This window comes from Phoxinus phoxinus (assembly GCF_949152265.1).
Source record: "Phoxinus phoxinus genome assembly, chromosome: 21".
Lineage (NCBI taxonomy): Eukaryota > Metazoa > Chordata > Actinopteri > Cypriniformes > Leuciscidae > Phoxinus > Phoxinus phoxinus.
In genome coordinates this window covers 27,962,146-27,984,873 of record NC_136896.1, presented here as the reverse complement: position 1 = coordinate 27,984,873, position 22,728 = coordinate 27,962,146, and the positions used below count along the sequence as shown (strand labels likewise).

The 22,728-nt window shown below is 40.8% G+C and overlaps 2 protein-coding genes across 2 annotated transcripts; both read right to left on the bottom strand.

Annotated features, from left to right (window-relative positions):
- Positions 1-304: 304 nt before the first annotated feature.
- LOC306989201 (uncharacterized protein) lies at positions 305-8,309 on the bottom strand. Its single transcript, XM_079594643.1, has 6 exons — positions 7,795-8,309; positions 2,829-7,580; positions 2,107-2,296; positions 1,934-2,025; positions 1,168-1,253; positions 305-1,073 (listed from the first exon to the last, which is right to left on the bottom strand). The coding sequence occupies exons 1-6, from the start codon at positions 7,849-7,851 to the stop codon at positions 1,010-1,012; spliced, it is 5,241 nt and encodes a 1,746-aa protein (XP_079450769.1). The 5' UTR covers positions 7,852-8,309; the 3' UTR covers positions 305-1,009.
- A 409-nt stretch (positions 8,310-8,718) lies between these two features.
- Positions 8,719-14,557, bottom strand: LOC306989212 (uncharacterized protein). Its single transcript, XM_079594660.1, has 5 exons — positions 14,047-14,557; positions 12,028-12,375; positions 10,145-10,402; positions 9,796-10,050; positions 8,719-8,950 (listed from the first exon to the last, which is right to left on the bottom strand). Exons 1-5 carry the CDS (start codon positions 14,291-14,293, stop codon positions 8,925-8,927), a joined length of 1,134 nt encoding a protein of 377 aa, XP_079450786.1. The 5' UTR covers positions 14,294-14,557; the 3' UTR covers positions 8,719-8,924.
- Between the last annotated feature and the right edge of the window lie 8,171 nt (positions 14,558-22,728).

Sequence of the window (22,728 nt, the reverse complement as noted above, 5' to 3'; positions counted from 1 at the left end):
TTGAATGCTGGGCATGATATGATCTCTAACAAATGAGCAGAAATATGTTTGAATAAGGACAACTCCAAAATAACAGAATGTTTTTTATGCATGTAGATCACAAAATGTACAAAGTATATCAACATCACATTCACAACTGAATCCAATGCTGCCCTCTAGTGGCGGAGTGATGTATATAACAGCCAGCGCTTTCATTTTAGCAAAATTCATTTTTCAGCCGCATACCCTCAAAAAACAACTTCTGCCTTGATCAATATAATCAAAGATCATAACTGTACACATATAAAAGCATTTTTTCTTCATGTTTTCATTATTCCATACACACACACACACACACACACACACACACACACACACACACACACACACACACACACACACACACACACACACACACACACACACACACACACACACACACACATATATAATAGATTTTTAAAATCTCATATTATGAATTACTTAGCACCTTATTGTAATACAATTATTTGTTATATTGTACATTTTGTCCCTTTGTTATTATATTATTTGTTTTGTGTATAATGCTTTGGTAATTAATTTTTTTGAAATGGACTCTTCTGCCCTCTAGTGGCGTTGTGATGTATATCCAGCGGCTCTCCTCTGCCCTCTAGTGGCAAACAAATAAATGTCACAGAAACTAAATACTGAAATGAAAAAGTGCAATTTTTTTAATTTTTTTTGTATGTTTACAACATTTTTTCCTCATACTTGTTTTTCTTCAAATATAAATAAATACAGACACAAATAAAGACTTACAAGCTCATTAAACGGTTGAGAGGTTGAGAAAAAAGCAAACAACAACAACAACAACAACAACTTCTAACAACAACTCAAGTAAAATGAAACGTTATGCTACATCTACATACTTGTGCAATAGAATCATTTCATACGATATTTACCAGGCTGCATAGTGCTTGAATACGACAGCTGACGACAGATAAAGAATAGATGAAGAATGCCTTTGAAAATCATGATGTGATGAAATGTATCACTCCTGAACAGGCTTTTTGAGTTTGTTTCTGAGTTCCGCCATCATCAAGGGACTCCCCATGCTGCACAAAACAAAATAAAGAAACAGTTTTAGTTCTTGATTTGTGAACAAAATAGAATAAAATGAAGAATTCAGATGAATATTTCAGGCCATACCCAGGCAGCTTCGGGGGTGTCCACTTGGGTTTAGCTGACGCCTGCTCTTGTTTGACAGAATCCTCTGTTACTGCAACTGACTTTTGCTGAGAAAGACAGTTATAATTCCTAAAGTAACTACCTGGATACAAACATTTTAGGCCTAAATTTAAGATTTATGCAATTGAATTGTATATAAAATGTCCAGTCATTTGGATAAAAATGTAATGCACAATACAAATAACAAACTAATAAACTTAATATGACTCATATTTGTCAGTATACACATAAATGAAACGGGTAAGATTTCTGTAATATTACTAATAAATTGAATGCTTTTTAAATACACAATAACCAGGTTTACATATTTATCATCAATAAATCCAATTTCTTTCAATCTCATACATTTTAACTAACTAAATGTTGCTTGTTTACCCATGTTCACACTTTTTAACTGAGTAATTTGAATGAATGCATTTTGAAAATGTTGTCAATTAAATAAAATCAAATAGATGCAAATAGTTAATAAAATATGTATTTTTTTGCATGCATAAATATAGCTATTTCTTACATGTTTCATTTATGTACAACTGTCAAATATGCATCACATGAAGTTTCTCACTTTGTGTAAAAACTGTGTAATCCAAATGTGCAGAAATTTGATATGCAATTCAAATACACAAATCTTAAATATAGGCCTAAATATTTTTGAGTGTAATACTGTGCTTAGATCCTACAGTAACATCGCCATGTTTCCATGAGGACACACACGGCTTCAGTTGTGTACCTGTGGATGTAGTGTGCGCTCCGCTTCTCCTTCTTCTCTCGCTTTCTTCCCAAACTCAGTTTTTCTCAGAGCCGGCAGCCCTGCGCCCAGTCCTAAGAATATATAATGGACTGATTTAATGGACTGATAAAATTGTAATGTACTTTTCATGAAGGGTTTATTGAGGTAAATACCTGGGAGTTTAAATCCAACCCCCCCTTTACTCGGAACAGGGACTTCACGCGGCGGAGGCCGTGGGAGACGCGGTTCGACCGAGATCATGTAGAGGAGCTTTCTGGGGTCTTTGGGGGGCCGAACGAGAGGATTCTTCACAGCAATTCTAGACTTCTGAACGGTAAAGTCCAACGATGAGTCCTCAAACGCCTATGGATAAAAAGTCATGAAGGTTTAACTTTAATCATGATGTAGGATCACACTATTCTATATAAATGCAGTAATCTTTATATCTGCTTAACTGAATAGATGATGTTTACTAACCACATAACTTATAGCTGTATAACTGCCATATGAACATTACTATTATGACTGATAACGCTTATAAACGTTTCTATTTTCGTTTATTTAAGGGACATGTTTGTACAGTATGTTATGTCATTGATTATCACACAATTTGTATGTGTCTTGTCCTGATGTTATGTGTTGAGGACCACAATGGAAAGAAGTCCTGGACTTTATTGTGTTTTTTATCCTTGATTGTATTTGATGCATTTTGTTATATGTTTAAGGTATTCTTGATATAATTAAATAATCAAATCAAAATCAAAGGAATACTCCCTAACAATGAAAAAATGCATTTTCGGTAAAGCTGCATTGACACAAAAAGTATTGTGAAAAGCACTAGACAAGTCAACTTGAATGTATTAGTAGAGCTGTTACTGAAAATATGTAATATTACCTGTAGATCCAAATCAAATTCTCCTTCTATCTTCACCACTGGAAGGTCTTTGCTCACTTCATCAAATCCTCTTTTCGTCCCAGGTCGGCTGATTTCCATGAAGTCTTCATGACCGCTCGACTCTGTTTCTCCAGCAATGGCGTTCTGTATCTGCTCATGACGTCCATCGGCTTCATTTGTTCCACACTCTGGTGAACTCTGTAGCTCAATTTGATTAACGACTTCACGACTTGCGTTTTCCACCTCCACTGTCTCACTTAATAACTCCCTTCCTTCATCAAGGACAAATGCATCAGCTGGCACTTGTAATTCAGGCCCTTGGTCTTCCTCAATCTCAGCTTTCTCGTGATCATTCTGGTCAACAATATTTGTCTCCTTTTCATCAATTAGATGTCTAAAATCTCCACTGCTTTCTGTCTCTCCATGGTCCATCATGTTAATCTGCTTTTCCAGTTCTACATCTTGTCCATAAAGCTCAGATTGGACAATTACTTCTGTGTTATCTGAATCTTCGCTCTTCATTTCACACTTTTCATCCTCATGATTCTGATCACACTCTTCATCGTTATCATCTTTTTGTTCAATCTGGCCAGGTTTATCCACCTCTAGTGGCGTTTCACTCTCCTTACATTCACTGTGAGCATGTACTCTTTCAGTCTGACCCTCATTGGATAAAACTTCTTCATTCTCAACATCGCTTTCTGTGTCACATGAACTGCTCCCTCCATGATCTGTCCCAGCACAAAGATAAGTTTGTTGATCAGCTTCAGTTGTTTCACACTCTTGTGAAATAATATCTTGCTCATTTTGTTTAGCAACTTCCCTGCGTGTGGTTTCCACCTCCATTATACTTCCCATTGCTTCACTCAATAACTTCCTTTCTTCTTCCAGAACAAATGCACCGACTGACACACAACCGCCAGGTCCTTGATATTCTGCATCACCGAGTTCTTCTGTTGAAAGTCCTTCCAAAGTTTCTGTTTCTTTAACCAAGTTGTTATCCATTTCTATCATTTCCTTCAAGACTTGATTTGTTATTCCTTCTACATACTCTAAAGCGGTCTTCACCACATCTGTGTCCAGAGTCTCCAGCTCCTCAACGCATCGCTCTGATTCACTTTGCAGATCTAGAGTTTCCTCCAGAAACTCTGCTGGGCTCAAAGATCTTGGTAATATCGGTTTGGCATCGGTTTGGTCCTCTGCAACATGTTGAATCTCTGCAGTTCCAGTGATTTCAGGAACACTTGCATTTCCCAGTGATTCACAGAAAGTGTCCATTGTTTCTTGAGATGATTTGCATTCTCTTTCTGTGAACTCAAGAAGCTCATGTGTCTGTAAAGTGACATTTCTGATGTTTGATGATTGACTTTGTGTCTCGAATGGTTCTGCTTCCTCGTCTTCGGAACTGATCTTTATTTCTGTTGTTTTAACAATCAGCTCCGTTTTTAACTCAACATGTTTTTTAAGAGCGAACTTGGTGTCGTCTATTTCCTGATGTGTCTGACTTTCTGTCGCACCCAAGGATTCGATTGGACTTTCAATGTCTTGTTCAATCTCCACAGCTTCCTCAACTGCTTTCGGTGTCTCGGGATGCTCAACAGAGACTTTGGACTCAGTTTTGATCTCCTCAAAACATCCCAAAGCAGTCTCTGGCCTTTTCCCCGATTCTCCAGGGAACTCGCAAACAATCGGCTTTGAAAACATGCCTCCAGTTTTTATGGCCACCACAGGCAATCCAGTTCCTGTTTCTGAAGTATTTTCTGGAGTATCCTGTTTTGAATCTAACTGCAGGGAGTCTTCTGGTGTATTAACGGTTTCAAAAAACTCATCCAATACTGAAGTCATTTTCAGTTCTGTTTCAATGTTTAATATTGTTTTTTCTTGGGAAACTCTTTGCAGTGTTTCTGCTGACTCCCGTAACTCAGATTGAATCGTGTCTTGTTCACTCTCGGTTGCACCCCTATTTTCTGGAATCATCTCCTCAACCTCATTTTCACAGAAATCTGCAATTTCATCCGAAAATTTTTCCATTACTTTCAGCCTTTCAGGCTTTGAAAGGCCATCAGTTTCCTCTGCAGAATATTCCAACTCTGGTGGCAAATCTTGCACTGCGAGGACAAATGCATCAGCTGGTACTTGTAATTCAGGCCCTTGGTCTTCATCAATCTCAGTTTCCACCTGATCGCTCAGGCCAACAGTTTTTTTCTCCATTTCATCAATAAAACCTGCATGTCTAAAACCTCCACTGCTTTCTGTCTCTCCATGGTCCATCATGTTAATCTGCTTTTCCAGTTCTACATCTTGTCCATAAAGCTCAGATTGGACAATTACTTCTGTGTTATCTGAATCTTCGCTCTTCATTTCACACTTTTCATCCTCATGATTCTGATCACACTTTTCATCGTTATCATCTTTTTGTTCAATCTGGCCAGGTTTATCCACCTCTAGTGGCGTTTCACTCTCCTTACATTCACTGTGTGCGTGTACTCTTTCAGTCTGACCCTCATTGGATGAAACTTCTTCATTCTCAACATCGCTTTCTGTGTCACATGAACTGCTCCCTCCATGATCTGTCCCAGCACAAAGATAAGTTTGTTGATCAGCTTCAGTTGTTTCACACTCTTGTGAAATAATATCTTGCTCATTTTGTTTAGCAACTTCCCTGCGTGTGGTTTCCACCTCCATTATACTTCCCATTGCTTCACTCAATAACTTCCTTTCTTCTTCCAGAACAAATGCACCGACTGACACACAACCGCCAGGTCCTTGATATTCTGCATCACCGAGTTCTTCTGTTGAAAGTCCTTCCAAAGTTTCTGTTTCTTTAACCAAGTTGTTATCCATTTCTATCATTTCCTTCAAGACTTGATTTGTTATTCCTTCTACATACTCTAAAGCGGTCTTCACCACATCTGTGTCCAGAGTCTCCAGCTCCTCAACGCATCGCTCGGATTCACTTTGCAGATCTAGAGTTTCCTCCAGAAACTCGACTGGGCTCAAAGGCCTTGCTAATACAGGTTTGGCGTCGGTTTGGTCCTCTGCAACATGTTGTATCTCTGCAGTTCCAGTGATTTCAGGAACACTTGCATTTCCCAGTGATTCACAGAAAGTGTCCATTGTTTCTTGAGATGATTGGCATTCTCTTTCTGTGAACTCAAGAAGCTCATGTGTCTGTAAAGTGACATTTCTGATGTTTGATGATTGACTTTGTGACTCGAATGGTTCTGCTTCCTCGTCTTCAGAACTGATCTTTATTTCTGTTGTTTCAACAATCAGCTCCGTTTTTAACTCAACATGTTTTTTAAGAGAGAACTTGGTGTCGTCTATTTCCTGATGTGTCTGACTTTCTGTCGCACCCAAGGATTCGATTGGACTTTCAATGTCTTGTTCAATCTCCACAGCTTCCTCAACTGCTTTCTGTGTCTCGGGATGCTCAACAGAGACTTTGGACTCAGTTTTGATCTCCTCAAAACATCCCAAAGCAGTCTCTGGCCTTTTCCCCGATTCTCCAGGGAACTCGCAAACAATCGGCTTTGAAAACATGCCTCCAGTTTTTATGGCCACCACAGGCAATCCAGTTCCTGTTTCTGAAGTATTTTCTGGAGTATCCTGTTTTGAATCTAACTGCAGGGAGTCTTCTGGTGTATTAACGGTTTCAAAAAACTCATCCAATACTGAAGTCATTTTCAGTTCTGTTTCAATGTTTAATATTGTTTTTTCTTGGGAAACTCTTTGCAGTGTTTCTGCTGACTCCCGTAACTCAGATTGAATCGTGTCTTGTTCACTCTCGGTTGCACCCCTATTTTCTGGAATCATCTCCTCAACCTCATTTTCACAGAATTCTGCAATTTCATCCAAATATTTTTCCATTACTTTCAGCCTTTCAGGCTTTGAAAGGCCATCAGTTTCCTCTGCAGAATATTCCAACTCTGGTGGCAAATCTTGCACTGCGAGGACAAATGCATCAGCTGGCACTTGTAATTCAGGTCCTCGGTCTTCATCAATCTCAGTTTCCACCTGATCGCTCAGGCCAACAGTTTTTTTCTCCATTTCATCAATAAAACCTGCATGTCTAAAACCTCCACTGCATTCTGTCTCTCCATGGTCCATCATGTTAATCTGCTTTCCCTGTTTTACATCTTGTCCATAAAGCTCAGATTGAATTACATCTGCGTTATCTGGACCTTCTCTCTTTTTTGAACACTTTTCATCCTTATTCTGATCACATTCTTCATCGTTACCATCATTTAGTTCAATCCCCCCAGTTTCATCCAACTCCTGAACAATTTCACTGTCCTTCCTGTGTGCATGTACTCTTTCAGCCGGACCCTCATCGGATAAAACTGCTTCTTTCTCAACACGCATGCCACTCTTGCATCCTCTGCTTTCCGAATCACCTGAAATGTCCCCTTCATGACCGGCCTCAGCTGACCATGCACAATAAGTTTGTTTTCTTGCGGTGTCAACATGAAGTTCATCGTTCTTGTCGTCTTTGACCACATCAGTGTTTTCCCACTGTACCGAGGCCACTTGCACTTTGACTTCAGCCGGGGAACACTTGACCTCCCCTGTGCTTTTGTCATTACGATTAGATTTATTCTCTTCCTTCTCACTACTATTTGCCTTTACTTCTCTCTTAATCTTGTTTGCTGCACTCAAGTCAATCTCATCTGATCTTGAACAAACACGTTGGTTTCCTTCATCTGTGACTTCCGGTCTCAGATATTTTGCAACAGCCCCTGACAGATAACCCTAAATCAGCAAAACATGAAAAAAATATGACTCATTGAAAATACCTTATAACTCATCACGATACAAATATATAGAATTGTTTGATACATACAGACTAAGCATTCTATTCATTATACATACACACTAGTAATCGTAATCACACAAATTAGTCCTCATTATTCACAACTTAATCAGTGAAACTCGTTGATTGTAAAATGGTGCTGCATTTACTCACCCAAACAGTCCAAATAGTGCGACCGATGCGGTTCACTGAGGTTTCAGGCGCATCCATAGCCGATTAAATGAAAAATGATGAAGTGCTGACAGCTATAGATCAATGAAGCTCTTTCGAAGTTTGATTTGATTGCGAATGTTTCCTCACAACATTCAGACCATTACATGTCCCTTTTGTAAGTTAAGTCATTTAAAGGAAGTTATATGGTGACTGACTGACGGAGCTCGCATCTGTTTAGTTCGTGATGCTCATAAGTCCGGCGTTTAAATGAGGAAGACGCGCAGTGTGAAGCTGCATAAACACCAGCTAACGCACGAGCACAAACACTCGCACGGAGTTGGTTTGTGGTTAGAGTCACTGAGCCTGTCATGTCCAACCACACATCATTTCTGTGAACACTTCTCTAAAGTTTACCGGCTGTGTGTCAAATCCTAGTGAGCTGTCTAAATAGACGGCATTTTGGGCAGGCGCGTTGTGCCTTTTTGGGCGCTACAGGCGCGCAGTATTTTAGACGCAGTATCATTGTTGAAATCATAATATTTAAGCACCTTTAGAGTCAGAAAGCACCGAAATGCTGTAAAGGAAGGAATCTCATTAGGTCTTGAAACACAAACATAGTGAACTGCTGCAACAGCTGCGGAACAAGTGCGAGCAGCTCCTAAAACTTCCGTCAAGATATTTCATCAAATTAGCTTTAAGATGTAGCAAATTATGCGTTTGGACAATTATGACTTTGTTTATGGTAGATAACTAAAGCGTTTAATAAAATTTCATGTGCACTGTTTGAATATGCACAAGTGTTGTGGTTGAGGTTTGACATCTAGGCTAGACTTTTTGCTTCCTTGGACAAAATTAGTCACAGTGGTGCATTCATTCTTTCTTTCTCACATACAGTTAAAAAAACACACAAAAACAACCCACATAGCTTAGGCCTAATTTTAAAGAGTTTATTTAATGAAAATGGATGGTAATTCAAAAGTGTGAAGTGAATGCTAAATATTCTGTTTCATGGATCATATTAGTAAAAAAAAATACTTTAAAAAATAAATATAACAGCAAAGGTATAAAGGTGCTCAGAGTTGGGTGGATGTCCAGAAAAGATGTAGATTTCTAAATAATCTTTATGGCCATCAAGATGACACTTCCTCTGCAGGCTCTGCAAAACACAAAACTGAGAAGTAAAATTCACCTTCAAATCTCGCCACAGATTGCAGCCTTCATCTCATGTGAGTGTACATGATTTTAAACATATTTGTCAACAATATTGCACTGGAGTTAAAATTTTTGGAATAATTACGTTTTTTTTATGTTTTTGAAAGGAGTCTATTCAGTTTTTGATGCAGTTTTATTGTTATTTTTAGGATTCTTTGACGAATAGAAAATTTATTTTTAAAATAGAAATCTTTTGTAACATTATACATGTCTTCACTGTCACTTGAATCAGTTTAATGGTTGAGTACATTGTTGAATACATAAAAAAAAAAAAATTCTTAACCCAAATTTTAAATTGTATTGTGCCACGGTGTCCACAAAAACTGTCTTCAACATTGATAATAATCCGAAATGTTTCTTGAACAGCAAATCATCATATTAGACTGATTTCTGAAGGATCATGTGACACTGAAGACTGGAGTAATGATGCTGAAAATTCAGCTTTGATCACAGGAATATTTTTTTAAATATTCAAATAGGAAACAGTTATTTTAAATTGTAAATTATATTTCCACAATATTACTGTTTTTACTGTATTGTTCATCAGATAAATGCAGCCTCAGTGAACATAAGAAATTTGAAAAAGATTTAATAAAAGTTAATTATTCCAAACTTTTGCCCAGTTTTGGCCCGTGTATATTTTACAGAGGCATATATAATTGAGTGAACGAAATGATAATTATATTTAGGATATTTGTGATTTAATTGGACAGTATCCTGTAAATTACTAACTTTACGCATGCACAACATCGTGTACGTCAACAACAAGCAAAGAGACACATTATTCACCTGTCCAGGTAAGGTACGCAGGCGAGCATAGTGCAGGATGGGTAATCTCCACAGTAACTCTCAGACGCTCTCTCTTCTCTTTCCTCAATCTCACAGTGTTTATATATGATGGATCTATGTCCTCATCCTCATCATTCTCTTCCCCGTGCTCGTTCGGCTCAGGCTGATTGTCCTCTTGCACTGATTTCATTCCTTGCACGCTTTCATTAATCTTTTCATATTCTGCATTATGGTCCACACTCGGTGTCCTGATTTCTGTAGAATAAGCCCAAAATTAGTTTTCAAGGTTGATGCTGAGAATTTTTCAGTCTACTCACCATATTATTCTAAGAAATATAGGCATACTTACTGCGTGCGTGTCCTCCTCTGCGACTGCCACTTTCCTGTCGTCCTGTCGTCCTCACCAAAGCACAAACGCTCTTGAGCTCGAGTTTCCCCTCACTGTTTTGTCTCTCTCTCTCTTTTGACAAAAGCTTGGAGAGAGTTGTGCCACCAGCCGCCCAGAGCAGTTCAGCCACAGGCTTTCCTCCAGAGAGAAGAACAGAGAATATTCCCACTCCATCTCTGCTCCAGTGAACCGACAAAGAACGAGGGATTGAGGGAGCAACTGAGAAAAAAGACAGAGAAAGAAAGAGGTGTGAAAACTAAATGTGTGCAGTGCTTGCATGTGCAAAACTCTGATGCTCTAAGGCATTGTGGGTGGTTGTCAGAGTGTTGCTTAATGGTTAATGAGTTCTCAGTTGTTTTGAGTATGTTGCTTTGTGGTTGCTGGGGCTTTGCTTGGTGATTGCGTCAAAAGAGCCTTAACATAAGTCTCTATGATATTCTGGTCTTTAGATATGGTCTTCCTTAGTTTTATCATCCAGGAGGTGAAAGTCTGATTGTTCGAAAGTTAAAGGTGTAGTAAGAGATTTCTGAGAAACGCTGTTAAGAGCGGATTGGACAGAGCAGCACAAGACACTTGTAGCCAATCAGCAGTAGGGGGCATATCCACTTATGATGGGGGAGGAGAGAGAGAGAGAGAGAGAAAGAGGGAGATTTGAAGAAAGACTGTAGAAAGAGAGATGGCTGAGAGACATTACAAAAGAGAAAAGCTCAGAGGAATATCACTGGAAAAAGAAGGGTTATGATCAGGCAAGAGGTTTAGGACCCACGTTAATATCAGAAAAGCTTTCCAGCGCTGGAGAGAGCTAAGCAAGAAAGCTTGAAAACAAAGATTGTGTTGTTTCTGCTCCATGCGGGAGTAACATTGGTTTTGCTGTGTTTCACAGAATCAAGCTTCGCTGTTGTTGTAACGTAAGCTATAGATCTACTTAGCTATTGCATTGTTCGTTCGTGCATTTTGGGGGCGGAGCAATGAAGTTGTGTTTATTTGGGTTGGTTTCAAATATCAACAGCATTTCTCAGAAATCGCTTACTGCACCTTTAATAACATTCACTTATAAAAGGTGAAACTAATATATTATATAGACTCATTACATGCAAAGTGAGACATTTCAAGCCTTTATTTGGTATAATTTTGATGATTATGGCTTACAGATATGAAAACCTTTTCACAATATTCTAATTTTGAATTTGGGGTTTTCATAAACTGTAAACCATAATCATCAAAGTCCTTAACAAGCCACACGATTGGCATACCTTAGCAAGTCATTTTAAACATAAGACGTATTAAACATAAAAATTTACATAAATCAATTTATATCTATGTATGATATGCATTAACATTAAATTTTTTTTTTAGAAACATCCTTATTTCTTTCTTAGTGATGATGGACAGTTAGATATTTACACACTACTGTTCAAAACTTTGTGGTCAGTAAGATAAAAAAAGAGAAGAGATTATTACTTTTAAATTGATTAAAATGACAGTAAATGCATTTATAATGTTCCAAAAGATTTCTGTTTCAAATAAATGCTGTTCTTTTGAACTTTCTATTCATATATTTCTATTTATATAAAAAAATATCATGGTTTCCTCAAAAATATGAAGCAGCGCAACTGTTTTCAACATTGCTGATGATAAGAAATGTTTCTTTAGCAGCAAATCAGCATAGAATGATTTCTGAAGGGTCATGTGACACTGAAGACTGGAGTAATGGACTTGAAAATATTAAAATAAAGAACAGTTATTTTAAATTGTAATAATAATGACATACTGTATCAAATAGATGCACTGGTGAGCATAAATTAGTTTTCAGAAATGCATTATTTTTGAGTGTGTCCTTTTACCCATATGAGGAGTTCTCCAGAATCTCTCCACAGGCTTCAGGAGGGAGCAGTGTGCCACTCTGCAGACGATCTCTCCTCCCCTCGCTGTATCATCCAGCGCTGTAAGTAATGCTTTTGCTCGAAATGTCCTCGGCAGAGTTTGCAAAGGGCCCCAAAGCTCAGCCCCGTCTTTGATTTCCCCTTCGCTGTCCTCTCCATCCTCAGTCTCATTCCCTTTTAGATGCAGCCATTTCACAGAGATTTCAGGCGGGTAGAAACCAGTTATGTCACAGGCCAGGGTCAAAGGTCCCTCCTCAGCAGACGGAAGGGGAGAGATGATTTCTGAAACGGTGGGCTTTTTTATGAATCCTAAAAAAGAAAAAAGTCAGTCATTTGATCAATAATTCGTTACATTTTTAATAATTCGTTACATTTATATAGCGCTTTTCTGGACACTCAAAGCGCTTTACATAGAAGGCGGGGAATCTCCTCAACAACCACCAATGTGCAGCTCCACCTGGATGATGCGACGGCAGCCATATTGCGCCAGAACGCCCACCACACACCAGCTTACTGGTGGAGAGGAGACAGTGATGAAGCCAATCAGTATATGAGGATGATTAGGAGGCCATGATGGACAGAGGCCACTGGGCTTATTTTGGCCAGGATGCCGGGGTTACGTCCCAACTCTTTTTTCGAAGGACATCCTGGGATTTTTTAATGACCAAAGAGAGTCAGGACCTCGGTTTAACGTCTCATCCGAAGGACGGATTTTTGTCGTTAATGTACTTCCAGCATTGGACTGCTGTGATACGGCTTACTACATATTATCACTTTACGTGATTCATTGTACTGTATGTTTGCAAATAAAGTTCGATATAATATATATCTAACTATATATAAAGAGCTGGGCGATAATAAAAATTACATTTTGCGACGATAAACAATCGCAGCTGAGATTTGCTTTTAAGTATACATGCTTTACGTGAGTATACTGTATGTATGCAAGTAAAGTAGAATATAAGTTACACTTTATGTACCAAAAACCAACAGTATTATGGGTATTTTGCTTCAAGTTTGTTGTTTAAATGTCTCAACTCTTGGCCGATAGCTAGCAACTTACATTTACCCATACACGTCAGCAGCAAACCGAATTTAGCCTACTGGAGGAATTTCCCTAGCGTTTGACCAACGTTGACACTTGCTTGAGAAGTTGAAGTCGTTCTCTATCTCCGTTGCTTCTAGCCACGGTGGTTAAAAATGGTACGGTCCACAATAGGGGTGTCTGAAATCGCTTTACATTCAAATGTTCCTACAGTGAAAATAGGAGTTGAAATGTAACTGTATTGTAACTGTAATTATATTTTTTCACAATATCAGAAAAATTATCTGACCCCCCCCAAAACTGATATTTTTGTCCCTTTGGGGGGTACTGGGTCTTCATTGAGGGGTATAGTACCCCCCAGTGCCCTCTGTAATTCGAACTATGAGCAGGAGAGATAAATGTACAGGTTTCCAGCCTGAGCTGCAGGGCGAAATCAAATCTCCGGCAGATCGGGCTGGGTTTACCCTGTCTAACACTAATGCCCAGTTCACCCAAAAATGAAAATCCTGTATTCAATTACTCACCCTCATGTTGTTTCAAACCCATAAGACTTCGTTCATCTTTAGAACACAAATTAAGATTTTTTTTAATGAAATCTGAGAGGTTTCTGTCTCTCCATTGACAGTTACACAACTACCACTTTCAAGCCCCATAAAGGTAGTAAAGACATTATTAAAGTAATCTATGTGACGGTTTAACCTCAATTTTATGAAGCGACATGAGTGCTTTTCACACAAAAAACACAATTTAACACTTTATTTACAAAATAATAATTATCGATGCGCATTCTCGCAACAACGTCCGAAGATGAACAAAAGTCTTACGTGTTTGGAAAGACATGAGGGTGAGTAATTAATGACAGAATTAGAATTTTTGTTTGAACTAACCCTTCAATCTCATTTACAAGAATTGAGTTGTTTCATTCCAGTGTTCACCTCTGGTTTCCCGTGTGATGGGTTGTTTTAGGGCCACGTGGTGAACGGTGACCCACACCCTGGCTTCTCCTCTCTCCAGCTCTACTTTGGGAAGCCGGCACTGGCTCATGGCTGAGAAGAAGCCTTCAGCATCAGGCCGAGGAGCTGCCAGCGCTGGCGGGACGGACACCGGGCTCAGCTCGCCTCCCTCACAGAACCAGCGGAAGGTAATGACGTCCGGATGAAAGCGAGAGGCCTGGGCTACCATTGTCACAACTCCTGAGACAGAGAGGGTCTGTTACTGACAGCCTTTCATAATAAATTCAAATAGTTTGAAATATTTGAATGTGTGTTCTGTATGTGATACCTCCTTCCTCATTTGGCTCTGAGAACTGGATCTCTGAAACTTCCGGTGGTGCTAAACCAAAAAAAAACAATGCTGTCAACAAATGTTAACATGATGAAATGAAAAGAGATGCAAACATGCCTCTTGTTTCATATGCTAAAAGAGAACAAAAATCTATTAACAGGAACCAGTAGATGAAACTTGAGGTGAACCTCGCCAGTATGGGTCAACATGTCTGGGTCATATTTCACTCTAAAATCAATAACTTTTTTAAATCCAATTCTCATAACGTAATGTAAAAACAAACAAACAAACAAACAAACAAACAAAGATATATATATATATATATATATATATATATATATATATATATATATATATATAATTACATTTAATAGCCTATATATTTATATAAATATTTATAATTCATTGTATAATTTGCATTTATTATATTATATTTAAAAAAATATTGTGTTATTAATAAATCACCCTTTTAGAATAATTGAAGTAAAAAAAAAAAAAAACTTAAAAAACGCATGTCTGAACACATTACAATAATGATATTGAGGCAAAATGTGATTAATTGTCTTGAAAATAATGTCTACTGCAAAAATCCTAACAGTGATAAACAGGCTTGAATTTCTTTGTGCAAAATATAATTTCTTCCAATTCTTCATTTTGGGGTGATATGATTTTCACAATAACTTCAAAGAAAATAAAGCAAGCTGCAGGTAAATCGTGAGGTGAATGCATTGTGTGTTGAAGTCACATAGGAAAGATCATATTTATCAGTTGAACGCAACAACACCAAAAAGTCGTAATTACGAGTGGGAAACTCTGAATTTTTGAGTTGGGGGTGTGTCAATGACAAAACATTTTGGATCCAATGAATGCAGGATCTATAATGGTAGATTTGTTAACATTAATGTTTTTTTTCCCCCTCATTAACATATTGAATTTTATGTTGTAAAGGTATCGCTATATTTTATTAAATTTAAACACACATGACATCATAATTACGACTTCCCAACTTGTAAATACAAACTTCCCATGCAGGAGGACTTGACCGCATCAATACACCTCAACATGCCCTCTGACCTAGAATAGTAAACTTGTCGGACACTCTCTCGGCCACAATCTTGTCTTTCCCCTTATACGAGATGTGGCATTTGAAGACTGCGCCCTTGTGAATGGACAGGTTGGGTATAAATGTGACAGAGGAGAACAGTTGTTTGTTCAGGCTGGAGGACGAGCGCGGTGGCATCTGTGTGTGTATCTTGTAATATCCAGAGGCAGTAGAGGGCAGCAGAGGGCCTTTCTCTGACACCACAAACACACGAGAGTTACGAGGCGTGTAGGATGCTGAGCGAAAAGGACCATATTTTTTCTCTGTGTGTGAGAGAATGAGAGGATGAAACACATATTCAGACAAACAACCAGTTTGAATTAATAATGCACGTTAATAATTTGAATAAGTTCATAAAAATCTCAGTCATGTCTAAATCCACCACTTTCATCTCAACTTCATATCAACTGCTTTTGTCCATTTGACTTAATGAAAAAGCAGTGTGAAAACAATGCATTTAAATGTCAGTTTCAAACAGTTTTGTTTCTACTATTCTGTGTGTTCCGGTTAACATGATTTAATTTGCAATTGTTTTACACAAATTCACAGAATTCAAAATTCCTCTATCCATAATCAATTCATGTGTCATTAGATTTGATTAATAAACTAATGGCCGCATATATAATGGTCAGCTTGATATAGTAAAGGATGAAGGTGAATGGTCTTGTGGTCTGATACCTTTGTATGAAGTGTCTGTGATGGGCACGTCATTCAGAAACCATGTCGTTTGTACCCTCTCTGCCAACCTGCCTTCCACACTGATAGTGACTCTGCCTTTCTTACCCACAATCACCCTGGGTGGCAGAACAACCGCTGAGATGTTCAGAGACTTCAGCTTCTCTGAGAAAAAGAAATGCATGAGAAAAAAGAGGTTAAAGTGTTAGCATTTCCATTCAGCTCACTAGCATTCTGCCATCATTTGTTAGTCACTAGTAACTATCCTGATCTGTCACATTAAACATGAAATGGACGTATAAAAATATAAGCCCATTTCATGCTTTTAAGGGCTTGAACAAATCTAATATACTATGATGAAATATTTGCACTTTATATGTCGCTTTCCAATAATGACATTTCATCAGAATGCGCAGCTTCTTTTGAATACCCGCCAATGGAGAAAGATGCTTTTTTGCACCAGAATAGTGCAGATTAAGCTTTTACACCCAGGCCTAGCACTAGCAGGACCATGCTAACAAAGAAAAGCTTGATACCTAGCTTCTAATAGTGAAAAGTCACATTTACAGCTTAGGTTATTGGTGGTAAATCCTTTTCCTATTTAGCACCAAAACTTTGAAACAATCTTCCTAACATTATCCGGGAAGCAGACACGCTCTGTCAGTTTAAATCTAGACTAAAAACACATATCTTTAACCTGTCATACAAATACCACATTATAGACTTCTATAATTCAATGTTAGGCTGCATTTAGATAAGCCGGAACCCGGAACACTTCCTATAAATCCTGGTACTTGGTACATCATAAAAAGGATGGCGTCTACGCTAATATTAGTCTCTCTGTTTATCCCGAGGTTTACCGCAGCCCGCCGGATCCAGGCCGTATCCAGATCTGATGAAGGACCTGCGTCTGGACACGACGACAACGCAGTCCTGAATCAGTCCTGATGAAGTCCTCATCAGCCCCGTGAAGTCCTCATCAGCCCCGTGAAGGCCTCATCAGCCCTGTGAAGTCCTCATCAGCCCCGTGAAGTCCTCATCAGCCCCGTGAAGGCCTCATCAGCCATGTGAAGTCCTCATCAGCCCCGTGAAGTCCTCATCAGCCCTGTGAAGTCCTCATCAGCCCTGTGAAGTCCTCATCAGCCCCGTGAAGTCCTCATCAGCCCCGTGAAGGCCTCATCAGCCCTGTGAAGTCCTCATCAGCCCCGTGAAGTCCTCATCAGCCCTGTGAAGTCCTCATCAGCCCCGTGAAGTCCTCATCAGCCCTGTGAAGTCCTCATCAGCCCTGTGAAGTCCTCATCAGCCCCGTGAAGGCCTCATCAGCCCTGTGAAGTCCTCATCAGCCCCGTGAAGTCCTCATCAGCCCCGTGAAGGCCTCATCAGCCCTGTGAAGTCCTCATCAGCCCGTGAAGTCCTCATCAGCCCCGTGAAGGCCTCACCAGCTCTGTGAAGTCCTCATCAGCCCCGTGAAGTCCTCATCAGCCCCGTGAAGTCCTCACCAGCCCCGTGAAGTCCTCATCAGCCCTGTGAAGGCCTCACCAGCCCTGTGAAGTCCTCACCAGCCCCGTGAAGTCCTCATCAGCCCCGTGAAGGCCTCACCAGCCCCGTGAAGTCCTCATCAGCCCCGTGAAGGCCTCACCAGCCCCGTGAAGTCCTCATCAGCCCCGTGAAGGCCTCACCAGCCCTGTGAAGGCCTCATCAGCCCTGTGAAGGCCTCATCAGCCCTGTGAAGTCCTCATCAGCCCTGTGAAGTCCTCATCAGCTCTGTGAAGTCCTCATCAGCCCCGTGAAGTCCTCATCAGCCCTGTGAAGTCCTCATCAGCCCCGTGAAGTCCTCATCAGCCCCGTGAAGTCCTCATCAGCCCTGTGAAGTCCTCATCAGCCCCGTGAAGTCCTCACCAGCCCCGTGAAGTCCTCATCAGCCCCGTGAAGGCCTCACCAGCCCCGTGAAGTCCTCATCAGCCCTGTGAAGGCCTCATCAGCCCTGTGAAGTCCTCATCAGCCCTGTGAAGTCCTCATCAGCCCTGTGAAGTCCTCATCAGCCCCGTGAAGTCCTCATCAGCCCTGTGAAGTCCTCATCAGCCCTGTGAAGTCCTCATCAGCCCTGTGAAGTCCTCATCAGCCCTGTGAAGTCCTCATCAGCCCTGTGAAGTCCTCATCAGCCCCGTGAAGGCCTCATCAGCCCTGTGAAGTCCTCATCAGCCCCGTGAAGGCCTCACCAGCTCTGTGAAGTCCTCATCAGCCCTGTGAAGGCCTCATCAGCCCCGTGAAGGCCTCACCAGCTCTGTGAAGTCCTCATCAGCCCTGTGAAGGCCTCATCAGCCCTGTGAAGACCTCATCAGCCCCGTGAAGGCCTCATCAGCCCTGTGAAGTCCTCATCAGCCCCGTGAAGGCCTCATCAGCCCCGTGAAGTCCTCATCAGCCCCGTGAAGTCCTCATCAGCCCTGTGAAGGCCTCATCAGCCCCGTAAAGTCCTCATCAGCCCCGTGAAGGCCTCATCAGCCCCGTGAAGTCCTCATCAGCCCTGTGAAGTCCTCACCTGCCTGTGAAGGCTTCATCAGCCCCATGAAGTCCTCATCAGCCCTGTGAAGTCCTCATCAGCCCTGTGAAGTCCTCATCAGCCCCGTGAAGTCCTCATCAGCCCTGTGAAGTCCTCACCTGCCTGTGAAGGCCTCATCAGCCCCGTGAAGTCCTCATCAGCCCTGTGAAGTCCTCATCAGCCCTGTGAAGTCCTCATCAGCCCCGTGAAGTCCTCATCAGCCCTGTGAAGTCCTCACCTGCCTGTGAAGGCTTCATCAGCCCCATGAAGTCCTCATCAGCCCTGTGAAGGCCTCATCAGCCCCGTGAAGGCCTCATCAGCCCCGTGAAGTCCTCATCAGCCCTGTGAAGTCCTCACCTGCCTGTGAAGGCCTCATCAGCCCCATGAAGTCCTCATCAGCCCTGTGAAGTCCTCATCAGCCCTGTGAAGTCCTCATCAGCCCCGTGAAGTCCTCATCAGCCCCGTGAAGTCTTCATCAGCCCCGTGAAGGCCTCATCAGCCCCGTAAAGTCCTCATCAGCCCTGTGAAGTCCTCATCAGCCCTGTGAAGGCCTCATCAGCCCCATGAAGTCCTCATCAGCCCTGTGAAGTCCTCATCAGCCCTGTGAAGTCCTCATCAGCCCTGTGAAGTCCTCATCAGCCCTGTGAAGTCCTCATCAGCCCGTGAAGTCCTCATCAGCCCTGTGAAGTCCTCATCAGCCCTGTGAAGTCCTCATCAGCCCTGTGAAGTCCTCATCAGCCCGTGAAGTCCTCATCAGCCCCGTGAAGTCCTCATCAGCCCTGTGAAGTCCTCATCAGCCCTGTGAAGTCCTCATCAGCCCCGTGAAGTCCTCATCAGCCCTGTGAAGTCCTCATCAGCCCTGTGAAGGCCTCATCAGCCCTGTGAAGTCCTCATCAGCCCTGTGAAGTCCTCATCAGCCCTGTGAAGTCCTCATCAGCCCTGTGAAGTCCTCATCAGCCCTGTGAAGTCCTCATCAGCCCTGTGAAGGCCTCATCAGCCCCGTGAAGTCCTCATCAGCCCCGTGAAGTCCTCATCAGCCCTGTGAAGGCCTCATCAGCCCCGTGAAGTCCTCATCAGCCCTGTGAAGTCCTCATCAGCCCCGTGAAGTCCTCATCAGCCCTGTGAAGTCCTCATCAGCCCTGTGAAGGCCTCATCAGCCCTGTGAAGTCCTCATCAGCCCCGTGAAGTCCTCATCAGCCCTGTGAAGTCCTCATCAGCCCCGTGAAGTCCTCATCAGCCCTGTGAAGTCCTCATCAGCCCGTGAAGGCCTCATCGACACGACAGCCATCGGCACTGATCCTCAACAAACTCCTCTTCATACCGATGTGAAGACTCCAGAAGGAAATGGATAAATACTCTGAATGTTTTGATCCAATCTGACTTCTGAGCTGTAATGCTGCCTGAATTATAATCATACACTGTTCGTTTGTTGGCCAGAGGAGAACTGGTCCCCGACTGAGCCTGGTTTCTTTCTACCAAGGTTTTTTCTCCATTCTGTCACCTGATGGAGTTTTGGTTCCTTGCCACCGTTGCCTTGGCTTTTGGATTTTGGCTTGCTTAGTTGGGGACATTTAATATTCAACAATATTATTGATCTGCCTTACTTAAGGAGGACGATGACGCAATTTTCTTCTAGAAACAAACTTTGTTGTATTATTTTCATGCTATAACTGTGAAGCTGCTTTGATACAATCTGTATTGTAAAAAGTATAATATAAATACAAATAAAGGTGACTTGACTTGACTCAAAATGTTTCCAGATTGGGAAAGATGTCACATACTTTTTAGGTATGAATCAAGCAACTCCCATTAAGATCAATGGGATTGCTAACAGAATCTTAGCAGTTTGACTCTGCTAAGTAATAATATTACTTTGTAATAATATTTTATTAAGTCATTGGTGTGTAACTAGACTTACCATCCCTTCTCTTCCAAGAAAATCCCAAGCAGAGCAATAAAACAAGGGTGAGTGAAATGATCATCATTGCTACCGAAGCCTTGGCTGACTTATTCAGACCTGGGTTTTGCACTGAAAGAGATTAGAGCAGTAAATGTATAAAGTATCTTTTTCTCTATGTACTTGTTTTCTATTACCTTTAACGGGAACACTTTAATTGAAGGGGTGTGCATAAGACTGACAGGACATCTTCATAATCATGACATGACTCATGTCATGAATATGAAGGATGGTTTTATGGATGTTTATGACAACTGTCATTAAGTGTCATTCGCTCAATTAAGACATTTTAATGCAAATATGACATTGTTTGAGATGTCTTTGTTATTTGACATAAACCAATACATAATAACCTGTCAGTGTCTTTGTCATGACAACTTGACATTACCAAGACAACATAAATATGTCATAAACATGACAAAGAAGATTAATTATCAAACTTAAAGGGGCTATGTGGAGTTTTCAGCGGCATCTAGCGGTGATGTTTCAGATTGCAACCAATACGTTTACAAGCGAGTGCTCGTGCGCGTGCTCATGCTTTTTTTTGTTTTTTATTATTATGTGGAGTTTGTGTTAGAGTCTATGTTGTGCTGGTAGTTTCTTAGTATTAGCAGACTCCATGTCATAAAGTTGCAGTGTCGTCGCTGTTGAGTGTAAAGTCAGTAGACGAGGCGAGAGGCTCGGGAGTGCGCATGCAGGTCTCAGTCACCTCACTGGATTTCACGTTGAATCCGACCCGGAGACTTCACATAGAAATAGGAATACTTATTTTCAGAGCAAAACCCGCCAAGTGGAACATTTCATTGTGAGATTACAACCCCTTCACACACAGGCAATAAAAAATGGATTCATTTTAGTAGAAAAACTCCACATAGCACCTTTAAGAAACCACTTAGCTTTATGGGCTAACATTACATTAAATTGTCATGTGGTTGGTTTTGACATTGACTGTCATGAGGCCATTATAACTGTGTCATGAATATTTTTCTTGACCTCAACTACAGTGGTACAAATTGAATTTGTCATTAAAATGTAATTTAATGACAAATTCAATTTGTACCACTGTAGTTGAGGTCAAGAAAAGTATACATGACACTGTTATAAAATAATTTGACAGAGTATTAACACTTAATGACATTTTAATAACAAATTCAATTTGTATCACTGGAAAAAAAAGTGGTCAGAAAAACATTCATGACACAGTTATAAAGGCCTCATGACAGCCAATGTCAAAACCAACCACATGCCAGTTTAATGTAATGTTAACCCATAAAGCTAAGTAGTTTCTTAAGTTTGATAATTAATCTGCTATGTAATATTTATGACAGGTTCTGTCAGGACCACTATTGTCGAATACGATTGACAATTAGCATACAGTTTGGATTGGCGGTATGGTTCTGTTCTGGGGAAGAACTCCATGTGCATCCGTGCAGCCTAGCATGGATAAGAGCAGCTATAAACAGAACAGAACCAACATAAATGTATTGTATTGTATTGATTTTAAAGTAGACTGACGAGAGGAAGAGCTGAGGATTTAGGAGGGTAATTAGCTCCTGAGAAACGAGATATCAACTGATAATACTGAAGGAGCTTATATATGGTGATATGCGTCGTATTCCTATAGGTAGATGAGGGTCAGCTGAGAGTCAGCTGATGCGAGCTCGACTACCATGACCTGCCAGAACTGACACTACCCTTGATTTATGTTGTCTTGGTAATGTCAAGTTGTCATGACAAAGACACTGACAGGTTATGATGTATTGGTTTATGTCAAGTTGTCATAACACAGACATCTCAAACAATGTCATATTTGCATTAAAAATGTCATAATTGAGCAAATGACACTTGCCATAAACATGCATAAATATTCCTTCACATTTATGACATGTGTCATGTCATGATTATGAAGGTGTCATGTCAGTCTTATGCACACCCCTTCCAGTAAACTGATACCCACTGGTCGAATAATGCGTTCAAGTCATGTCACATGAATTTCAGCACAAGTTCATAATAGGGAGTGGCCCAGAAGTCTTAAGTTGAGGGTGAGTCAGTGTCGGACA

What these genes read in the sequence shown, in the direction of transcription:
- LOC306989201 (XM_079594643.1), bottom strand. Translation starts at nt 7,851, where the DNA reads ATGGATGCGCCTGAAACCTCAGTGAACCGCATCGGTCGCACTATTTGG. An exon ending in GGTTGGATTTAAACTCCCAG is followed by an intron (nt 2,026 to 2,106) that starts GTATTTACCTCA and finishes ATATATTCTTAG; the next exon opens with GACTGGGCGCAGGGCTGCCG. An exon ending in ACACCCCCGAAGCTGCCTGG is followed by an intron (nt 1,074 to 1,167) that starts GTATGGCCTGAA and finishes TGTTTTGTGCAG; the next exon opens with CATGGGGAGTCCCTTGATGA.
- LOC306989212 (XM_079594660.1), bottom strand. Translation starts at nt 14,293, where the DNA reads ATGGTAGCCCAGGCCTCTCGCTTTCATCCGGACGTCATTACCTTCCGC. An exon ending in CATCACACGGGAAACCAGAG is followed by an intron (nt 12,376 to 14,046) that starts GTGAACACTGGA and finishes TTTCTTTTTTAG; the next exon opens with GATTCATAAAAAAGCCCACC. An exon ending in CAGAGGAGGACACGCACGCA is followed by an intron (nt 10,051 to 10,144) that starts GTAAGTATGCCT and finishes CTTATTCTACAG; the next exon opens with AAATCAGGACACCGAGTGTG.